Below are 11,074 nucleotides of genomic sequence, written 5' to 3'. Positions count from 1 at the left end.
GCTGTACGATGCTGTCTTCTTGTTCTATGAGCGATCGATTTGCGCCAGGATACCAAATGTATGGAGTACATGTACATGTACATGTAGTAGAAGGACTTGGCTGTAGTGTTGTTTATTTGTAGTTTCGCTGAGCTACCACATCAGATAAACCTCTGGTCGCTGTATCTGGAGAGTGGAGAAAGCCATTGTGCAGACAAATTGGTCAAGAGCAGATTTCCTGCCAATACTGCGTTCAATATGCAGCTGAAAATCTGCACAGAATTGACACTCAGAGGATTTGCAAAATTGCAGCGCGCTAACGCAGTGCAGCTACGCAACGCCGTATGCACCGTGTCTGGAGTACATTGTCATCCACATAGCATGGGCAATGTAGGACCAGTGTATTTGTCGACTTTATAGTTTACATCCAAATTACGCTTGCACAATCATCCGATAAATGAACTGTCTGTTGATTGTGCGAATCGTATGAATGAATTACATGTGACGTGCGACACCAATTGCCCCGAAGTGCTGCACGCGCCGTATATGACTGGGAACAAGTTGTCCTTCTAAAGCTGATGATTAGCAGGACTGCTGCTGCCTTGGCCTGGCTGAAGCTTACATCGTGTTGAAATGGTGCAGCATATCTGTTAATTGGCTGCATGCATCCGGTCCTGCGGCGCAACATGCCCGGGTGCGGGTGCCGTCTCGGCTGAGTGCGTATGTTATTTTCTTGGATGCTTCATCTACATGGGGTAGATAACTGTAATCTCCTCCTGGTGATGTGTCTTTGTAGTACACGTATTCCAATTAGCTTCAGCCTGTGAAGGGTTACATCTTTCGCATCTATTTCGACTAATTTGTACGCGTTGCTATGGTGGTTGCTATGGGCGTAATTTGAATTTGGCTAATTGGAATACCAAAAAAATTGGTCAAGTGATGGAAGCTCTCTATTGGCTATCATCTGTGGAAATTTGAAAGTCCCTGAACGAAATTGATTTTCACCTTGTTCTAGTTGGTTTTGAATTTCCCGGTTTTGTGCCACTGGCCTGCATCAAAACTGTTCCAGAAAAAGTGCCAACAAGCGCACTTCAAACGATCATAACTCTTGATCGTCTGGTCGGATTTAGACAAACCTCATATATTTCCCGGCTAGTTTATCCTACTCTTTCCAATGAGACTAAAATCGAGGAGATTGGAGCAACTTTCAAAATCGTCCGAACACCCTACCAAGAGTACTGTCTTGTACTCTTGGTAGTACTGTCATGGCCCTGTATAGATAGTACTACTCACCAATACCACTATAGTATAGTACTAGTGCTGCACACATTCATTATCAGCCTGTCACCTACCTCTACCGCGGCTCTTCATCAATGTTCTCTTCCTTTTGATTAGGATAGGGTTACCTCTCCTGTCGCCGGACCTAGACTATCCATTACCATAGAACTGTCAGCTATTGTCTCTGTTGCCGGTCCGCTGTTCTGCTGTTCCGCTTGCTCCGATTCATGATTAGCATTAGCTTCAATACTTAGATACATTACTCTTTGCTGAGTTCAGCACAGCTCACTACTCGTTCGCTGCTGCCTGCTCGATCCTTCCCTTCGTAGCCGCTCGCATAGATTTCAGCTAGTATAAGTTCGCTGACTTGGCCAGATATCTATGAGAAGTATTAGTCTATTAGGAGTCTTGTTTGAGTCTTGTATTAGTCTTATTCTCTTTTATAGCTTTCTTGACTTTCTTTATAGGAGTTCCGCTACCGCTCAAGCGGACTTGTCCGCTTGAGCCGGTGTGGCCTTTGACTTTGTAGTTTCTTACTGTTCCTTTGTTCCTTTACTATATCGGACCTGAGGGCTCCGCCACCCTGACTTCTCTCTGTGCTTTGGGTCTGAGGTACGCCTGAGTGGAACTACCAAGAGGCGCACATATACTTTGTGCAAACGGGCTTGGGATAACTAACACGTAGGGACGATCAGCCAGCCACGACACTTGGTGCTGTGACCAGGATTCTTCTTGGTCTAGTTTCCCAGGCCCTCCGCCCTACTCTTGGTCTACGCCCGTTCACTCTCCGTCATCGTTCCGTCCTCCGCTGTGGCTCTGCCGTACAGGCTCTGTAATCTACGCCGCCTCACGAGTTCTTTGGATTGTGAGTGCCTACTGACGATTCCTCGTCGATCGACGAGTCGTACGCCAAATCCGTTGAAGACACGCGCTCCGAGTTGCGAACGGCAACAAAGAGAATACTTACGCCAGGTTACCACTGCGTTTGCAATCGTTTCCTCTTTGAAGAGAAGCAAAAGACACGTTCCTCGGTGTTGATCGTCAGTTGCGCCGCTCTGCTGTTTCAGCAAAGCCATACGCTCCCAAACGTGTTGTGGTACTGTCTGTGCTGCTTCCGTTGGCCTACGCCTTTGTGATCAGTCCTGCCTCCGGAGCCCTGGTCAATCTGTTCGCCTGTGTTACGCCTGTGAGCTGTGTTCCGCTCGCAAACAAAAAAGAGTTTCGTCTCTTCGCCGGTGCATGCTCCGCGATCTTCGTTGTACATGATTGTACAGTCCGCACTCTCTGAGCGTGCGCTCACTCCGTTGTGTGTTCAAATCAGCTCAGCTGGTATATCATGGTATATGGTATGGTTCACCGGTTTCTCCGCCGATGTAGTTCCTGTGGGAGCTGTTGACGAAACGCTCATGAGTTACGTGAGTGCTCCGTTGTACGACGAGTTTGGGTCCCGCGCGTTGGGTCATTCACCGCTGCAGCACTTCCTCCGGGAAGAGGTTGACTCTACGCGCTCTCCGCCTGATGGAGATGGCCATCCTCCAGCTCTGTGCTCGAGCTCGTTTACGCTGTGTGACGGAGTATGCGCGTCATGCCTCGTCGGTCTTCCGCTTGATTCCGCCAGACCACTTACGCTTATCTCCTGGTGTTGGCCTTTGTCCGCTGTCCACAGCTCCTGTGGTGCATTGATTGTCTTGATAATTGAGAGATGGCTCTCGTGATACTGATACGCCCTGCAACAGGCGCCTGGCGCCACCTCCGTCCTATTCATGTTTCGTTTCTGTTTCCGCTGATGATTGTCCTTTGTCCCGCGTGGCGATTGAGTTTCGTCTGGTTTACGCTTCGTCTGGTCTGATGCGCTATTGGCGATGTGGTTCCGCCTGGTGCAAGAGAAGGATTGTGCGCACGATTGGTGCGGTTCGGATCGTCACTGGAGAAGTTCCTGGTCTCGTGACTGGATCCAAGATCGGAGTAGAGAGAAAAAGCTCCGATGGCTCGCGGTTTGTGGTTGCGCTGATTGCCCGTCGTTGTATTGCTGCCGAGTGCTGGCGACGGAATTGAAGTCCGATCTGACCGTGGAGTGGTTTGTGTTGTAAAATGCGTAGCCGGCTACGTGACAAGCGGCGAAAGGCTGCTGTGGTGCTCGGGAGCTCGCGTCCGACTGATCAACGGAGAGCGGAGCTGGCCAGGTAAGAGTACGGAGATATATGCACGCGATCAGACCATCGTCTTTTGTGAGTTTTGTTTTTTGGTTGTCATTGGAGGTTAGCTGGTTTTACTTTTTCAAGGTTTTGGAAGGGTTTGTCTGAAGTATTTGTTTTGCAAGCAGTAACGGGTTTACTGGTTTTGAAGGGGTGCAGAGGTAATGAATGGTAGTTATTGAGTTCACGGAGGTTGAGAATCTTGGGTTTTCTTTCGACTGAAGAATACGTAATAGAAAGTTCAGGCACCAGCTGTTGACGTGACATTGTTTTGTTATCATTTTGTTGTTATTTTGGAGGTTTTGTTGATGTATCCACCTATTCCACGGGTTCCGGGTCACTGATGAGTACCATTTTCTTTCTGTCTATGTGAAGTACACCTTTGGGCTGTTACTTGTTCGTGTTACCGTGGTATCAGGCTCTGTTTTGACGTAGGTTGAAGATACTAGTAGTGGTGAGTCTTGTCGTATGAATCATTGCGGGGAGTGTGACTGCATTAATGTTGTTATTGTTGCCGTTGTTGTCTATCGGTACGAGAGTACACTACGCCGCCCAGTGGGCCTTCCGTATCCCTGTGTCGTTCGTTTCCGCCGGTTTGCATACTGTGGTTGTAGATCACTCTGGTCCGCGTACCAGAAAGACAAAGTACGTAATCATTGTGGTTGCACATGTCTCGAATGACACTGCTCTTACGCCTACTTGTGTTGTCTATCTGGCACACGTCGCCGCTGCTGATATTGCAGCCTAGGGAAACCTATTTGTGTCTCACTGAAGTGCCTGATGGCTTGTTACAGTTTGATGCGCGCCGTCCTTTCCGCCAATTGTGCCCTTCTATGGTGTTTTTGGTATTCCGCTGCTAAGTTCACTTAGCCATATCATGAATGTTACGCTTGTATTATGCTGGGCTGTTGCCACCTGGCCTTGACTGACCAGGCTGCCCACCATAGTTCCATGACCCGTCAATCTCGTTGTTACACGAAGCTGGATTCTGTCGTGAATCTGATCATTACGTGCAACACTGCTGGGGTCCTCTTTCCGCTTAAATCCCATTGCTGGAGAGTCAATTCTCCCACTGCCGCTCAGATCATTGATTGTGGTGTGCAGCCGTGAGCCATGCTAACAGACTATCACGTCGTGCTCGTTCAGCACAGTTCGTGTGTGTACACACTTGGTCTATGGCTTGCATTTCGCTGAGGTACAAACCGTTGCATTTCCTACCCTCATGTGTATCAGGTAAACGTTACGCCAGAAACTTTGTGCATGCGCAGTCTGTGTGCACAAAACGTTCGCCTGTATCTGTCTGCACTGCCCGTCCTCATGACGTTGGCGCTCGTCTGGTGCATCTCGTTTCTAGTAACCTTGTTTGGTTGCTGGTCCTCGCCGATTGGTCGAAGTTTCCCCAAACTTTGTGTATGCTAACTATGGTGTGGACTATTCCTGGTACGAGACCGTCTCTTGGATGTTGTGTATTGCGTCCCAACTACGCCCGGTCTTCGTGATTATTCTCAGTGATTCTTGTGGATCAACTGTCTCGCTGCCGTGTTCTTTATGAGCTAGGCCACCATCCTTCGAGATGGAAGAAAAAATTCGCTACTTGAGTTGGTGGAAGATCTGCCTTCTCCCTACGCCAGTCCAGTCACCTGTGAGTGAGGCATTCCTACTGCTACCTGACTTCGAGTCATTGGCTCTGCTGTTCTACCACTACGTCTCATCGTTCACCCTACCAAGCTGATACCATCACTCACCTATAGTACGATGACATGAAACCAGGATTCCATTCCGTGGTCTGTTGAGCCTCACCAAGTACCTGTCTTACCCAGCCATTGCCACCAGTTGCTGGAGTATCAATGTTTCTGCTATGTCTTCGTTGTCCGTCCACCCTGTCACTATAGCCGATTCCGTTTAATGCTGCACTTGCACTAGTACTGCTATGATGTCGTCTGTTCCCTGCTACCCTGAGTGCACTGTTCCAGTCGACCATCTTGTACTGCCATCATCTTCTATAGTGTCTACAGTCGAAGTACTGTCTTCCATGTGCCTAATAGTGTCTGCTCAACTTGATTCAAGTACTGTCGTCCACCATCATCATGAGTACCGTCCGCACTGATCTCTGTCTGCTACCTGAGTGTCACCAAGTAAGACTATCTATGTACGAACAATTGTGCCCCATACAGTTAGTTCTCTAAGTTCAGCCTTTGCTCATAGCTAACTCTCGAGTGCCTACTGCCGAACTGTTACCCCTGGTCCTGTGCCTTGAGCAGTGAACAATTAGCTCCTAGCCCCATCGTGTTTTGATTAACCCTCTAAGTGCCACGGTCGACGAAAAGAGCCCCTGGCTTGTCACCTGTCAAGTGCCACGGCTGCCGAAATGAGCCCTGTGTACTTCTAGTTTACAGTGCCACGGGCGACGTAGAGAGTCCGACACACTTCTGTGTGGGAATGCCAAGGCTCTATGAAGAGCCCGACGGAGGGGTATTTTTGGACGTGTCCTACAGTACCAGAGGTCTGTAGCTCCGTCCCACGCTTTTGACCTGGCGTTATCCGTGGGTGGAGGTATCTAGTTCAATAGAAAAAACCGGGTGTTCGTATCTATAAAAAGCGAGAAACGCTCGTTCAAAACTCAAACACTTTCGAGTGACAATGGCGACTCAAGGCGCAGCGCGAGAGGTAGAGATGACACAGGAGGAAGTTGACGGTGAAATCCACAGAATCTTTGACGGTGAGTCTGATGAGTCTGAGTTCGAAGGCTTCGATGTCGGCAGTAGCGAAGATGACGATAGCGACCTTCAAGGAAGCGACGAAGACGACGAAGAACAACCGCGAGTGTGGAACTGGCGGACCATCACTGCTGACAACGACACCGCGGATGCGAGTGCATGGCTGCCGGGAGTAACTCGCCAACGTGGACCAACGGCACAGGCCGATGAAAACATCTCGCCGGCAGACTGTTTCGCTATGATGTTCACGGATGAAGCCGTGGACATAGCCGTCACGCAAACAAATCTGTATGCGCAGCGAAAACTGGAAGCCCTCGGCGCTCACTTTCCAAGCTCCCGGATGCGCAAGTGGCATGACATCTCGTCACGCGAGATGAAAGTGTTTTTCGTACTCTTGCTCGCCATGAGCATCGTGGAGCAACCAGCGCTGGCAGACCATTGGACGACGGACTGGCTCTACCAGACACCCGGCTTTGCCAAGGTTATGTCCAGGAATCGTTTCCAACTGATCCTGTCGTGCCTTCATTTCGTGGATAACACAACCATCGAGTATGACGAGCACGGCAGGTATCGAGACCCTCTCGCCAAGATTCGTAAATTCCTGGACATAATCGTCAAGCGCTTCAGACTGTCCTACTACCCTAAGAGGGATGTGTCTGTGGATGAGCAAATGATTGCGTACAAGGGTCGCCTATCATTCAAACAATATATGCCAGCCAAACCGACCAAGTGGGGCGTGAAAGCATTCGTCCTTGCGGAGCCGGGTACGGGATACATATACGAGTGGACTCTGTACACCGGCAAGGATATGGCCGAGGGCCGAGACGTAGCCATGGCCGACACGTCGAAGGGCAGTCAGATAGTGGCGAAATTGGTTCGACACCTCGGCCAAGGGCACGTAGTGTACATGGACAATTATTATTCGTCACCTACCTTATTTCAGTGGCTGTCGTCGCGCCGTGGAATGGGAGCTGTCGGCACAGTGAGAGTCAATCGGAAAGGGCTTCCACCAGCATGTAAGGACAAGAAAAAGAAGGGCACGCCGCCGAGATTCTGGAGAGATGAAACAGTTCTCACATGCTCCTGGCCGGACAAGAAGCAAGTGACAGTTCTCTCGACGATTCACTCTTGTGAAGTTGTCGATGTAGATATTCGCGACCGGCGTGCGCCTCAAGGAGTTCGGTCCGTGAAAAAGCCATCATGCATCGCCAGCTACAACAGTTTGATGGGCGGCGTGGACGAGGCGGATCAGATGCTGAGCTACTACGCATTCCCGCATCGTCACCGCCGTTGGTACCTGATCCTTTTCCATCAGCTGCTGGAAATTTCGGTGCACAACGCGAAAATAATCTACAACGCAATGACAGGCAAAGACCTTGACGGAAAGGAATTCCACAAGGCGCTCATCGCTTCCCTGTTCACTGAAACACAGTGGCCGATTGGTGAACCACGTCGCAGATCTGTACCAGCAACTACTGACGATGTGGACACAGCTCGGCTAACTGAGCGACACTTTTGTACGCAGCTAGCTGTTGAAGGGAAGCGAGACTGCGTTGTGTGCAGCAGACGACCGGACCACCGGAAGCAAACTAGCTGGCAGTGCGTGCAGTGCGTATGCATGATGTGTCCCGGTGAATGCTTCCAGCGCTTTCACACCCTGCACGACTACAGAGTACGGTACGCGGACTAGTGCACACGGTGACTTCATGTGCACCAACTAACGACATGGCGTCCTTTCATGCGGTTTACCGCACGGATTTATGAAGTCGGACATATTCCGATTTATTTGCATTAATCGCACAAAATTAGGTACATTTCTCTTGTAAACCCTGTCAGTTTGAGAATTTAGACAAACACCGAACAAATTTTAGCCGCGACGAGGATCGGGAGGAATCCATCATAATTATTTTACATAGCTACTACCATCACGTCGACCGAGTGAAGATCGAAATGATAATGGAGTGGAGAGAAGAAGACCTGAACTAGAGTGCTTGAGAGACTATGTAGTGTCACATGAGAATTGCTTCGTTAGGAAGGCTCTCCTTTTGAATGGAGAAGCCCAACGTCGCTGATTTGCATCGCCGTTTTCAAGCGCTGATCTGCAGTAGGAATGTTTCTGTAAATTATTCGTAGTTGTGGACGTGGATGGATTCAGCGCTCTGTTCTCTCAGCAAGCCTACTCAGTCCAACACGAAGGACTTCCATGAGCGAAACAACGTGCTCCTCGAGCAAGTGCAGCTCGGGGTAATATGGCCAATGCCACGGGAGACCACCTCGTGCCTGCATAAGGCCAAGAATTGATGGCAAGAAATCTTTGATGAGCGCCTTCGACTTCAAGGACGCAATATTATATCTCCTCAGCAGTAACTGCAGCGCTCTTGCTGAAAATATCACTGCAAGCATGCACTAGGCATGATTTAGTGAAGAGCTACTTGTACTAGCGATTGGAGATTTGGTGTTGGCATATCTGCTCCATCATGGTAACTGGTGCGCTTGTCAAGGCAGTGCTGTTTCTGCTGCTGTTTCACAAGCCATATGCGCAGTGAGTAGGAATTTGTTGTATGATAGCTGAGGATCACCAGCCTTCATGGACAAACCTATATTGGGACTGGTTGCTGAACAGTGCACACCTAAATCTCTCAGCAAGCTCTCTTGCTCAGCTGGTGACGAACACTATATACCCGCTGCTTTGGGCTTGCAGCCCAGTCTCCCGACCGTAGACCGATCGAAAGGCTGTCACGGTCCTGTGACCATCGGCGTACAGTTGACACTGATGGGGCATCGGATAAAGTGCTGGCGTCAGTAATTCTCTGGTATACCTGGAATCTACATCTACAGCTGGTTTCGACTTCCAGCCATCCTTCGCTAGTTATGCTTGTGACTATCATACCAGCAAGTCGATCAGCAGCATCACCTCGCATCTTTGATGGTGAGGCCTGCAAAACGTCACCGACCAGTGACGATGCTCAAATAGGGCACCCTACCAGAGCTGGCGCAGTGTATGGTGCAGTCTTTCATGAATCCATAAACTATGCTGTTTGGCTGCTGTAGCTCTGACGCTTGCGTGTGTGCCTTACATTAAGGACAGCGGGCCGTCTGCTCTAGCCATTTGCCAATGCATGCACGGCTGAACGTCTACCAGCAAGCTGCAAACACTTCTCTCCCTACCTGTGACATAGTGGACATTGTGCGTGTGTTATTGCATTCCTATCTGAACTGTTCTGGATGCAGAGATTTACCCACTAAGCCCTAGAGAAATATGAATAAATACTATACTACTACTACTATTACTAAACTTGGTATGCGGGTGTGACGTGCTGCTGCTCATCAGATTCGGTCCATGCGACGCTCGTGTTTTTAGTTTTGTTATTTTGTCTTCCTTTTTTCAATTCGTAAACTGAACAGACTAAACTATCCAGTGATCAGGTGTGGTGGGGCGAGGTTTTGTTGGTGATGCTGCTGTCAGTGGTGGCGGCGTGCATGTGCTCGTGCTTGCGGGCGATGGCCCGCGTTTTCTCCCATGCCGCAAGTTTGTCTTGCGTTTGTGTTTTGCATTTGGACTTCCTGCCAGGCTTGGAAGACTTGCATTTCAAACAGTTTGTCCCACTGTGTGGCTCCCAGTCTTTGAACGGTGTACATCCACCTCTGGAGCTCCAGAGAATGTTGGGCCCCTGGCAGTAGCAGTGCATTAAATGGCCAATTTGCAAGTGTGGTAAAAAAGTTCAGGGTGTATTTGGTTTCATCCACATTGAGATGAAACACTGCCAAAATGGATTGAGTATGATCTGCCACACGATACTTCGTCCGTCCACTCCTTGACGCGAATTTCTCCCCTCCAATACGACAACACGACGACAGGAAGCTAACATGAGCCTCCATTTCTGAACAAAATAACGTCTCTAACATGGCCACGAAAAGCTACAGTGATGCACGTCAAGCTTAGGAATACACAAAATCGAAAGGCTAGGACATCGAGGTATACTAGAAAATTGTCTGCGAGGCGGAGAAAATTCGCTGACGAGGTTGGTGAGCCCTTGAAATCGAGCGACGATCCAAAAATAATTGCACCCACGTCGAGAAAGAAACCATGCGTAGCGCGTGGGTAACCCAAAAAGATCGCTCGAGCGGCGGCACAGTCGAAGGCAAGGCCAGTCCAAGCTCTAAACTCTATCGAATGACCTGGCAAACACCCGTGGTTTCGGTTGACCTTGCCCGTTTGAGATGGAAGTCGAGCGAAATTGCAAACATACGACTAGGCCAGATCGCGTAAAAAATGAAAAAGATTAAAATTTGGCCGCCATATTAAATGAACGCGCTTCGCATGCATGGGACAGCCGTGTGCATAACCTTGCGCTACTGCTGTGAAATTTAGCAACTATCTCCATACCACAAGCAGTTTTTGCTACGTTGTACCGCTGCTGCAAACTAAGTTTGTATGTGCGCATTTCCGTCTTGCTGACTTATTTTCACTTTGACACTGCTGCATTCATTGGCATTACTATTTTTCTGCATGCTGAGCTCTGAAACATGTTGCTGATGATATTCTGAACATATCATGTATACATTATCTTTGAGTAGTAGCAATATATCACCATCACTTGCCGTCCTGAAGTTTATAACTGTAAAATAGCACAATTGCAAAAATCTGCGTGGCACTGAGGGAAGGGTGAGAACCAGCTGACCGTGGCATTCAGAAAGTACTCCTGCTCAGCTGATCGTGGCACTTGACAGGAAAATCTTGTCAACCACTTATGGCACTTAAAGGGTTAAGATTGTTTCCCAGCACACAACAAGATTTTGTGCCAATAGATTAGATCCGCTGTCCATTCGTTTTGTTTTGTTCGGCATAGCTCATCAGTTATCTCATAGTTTTGTTCTGCTGCTAGTGACTGTTTTGCGTCACAA

At 49.0% G+C, this 11,074-nt stretch overlaps 1 protein-coding gene across 1 annotated transcript; it reads left to right on the top strand.

The window, feature by feature from the left end:
- Nucleotides 1-6,092: 6,092 nt before the first annotated feature.
- Nucleotides 6,093-7,859, top strand: LOC135813394 (piggyBac transposable element-derived protein 4-like). Its single transcript, XM_065326492.1, has one exon. It carries the CDS (start codon nt 6,093-6,095, stop codon nt 7,857-7,859), a length of 1,767 nt encoding a protein of 588 aa, XP_065182564.1.
- The last annotated feature ends 3,215 nt before the right edge of the window (nt 7,860-11,074 follow it).

The sequence above is a fragment of the Sycon ciliatum genome, chromosome 4 (genome assembly GCF_964019385.1).
Source record: "Sycon ciliatum chromosome 4, ocSycCili1.1, whole genome shotgun sequence".
NCBI classification, from domain to species: Eukaryota; Metazoa; Porifera; class Calcarea; order Leucosolenida; family Sycettidae; genus Sycon; species Sycon ciliatum.
The sequence above is the reverse complement of the archived record's forward strand: the minus strand, read 5'-3'. Positions and strand labels throughout refer to the sequence as shown.

Excerpts from the sequence above, each read along its gene's own strand:
- LOC135813394 (XM_065326492.1), top strand. The coding sequence starts at position 6,093 with ATGGCGACTCAAGGCGCAGCGCGAGAGGTAGAGATGACACAGGAGGAA.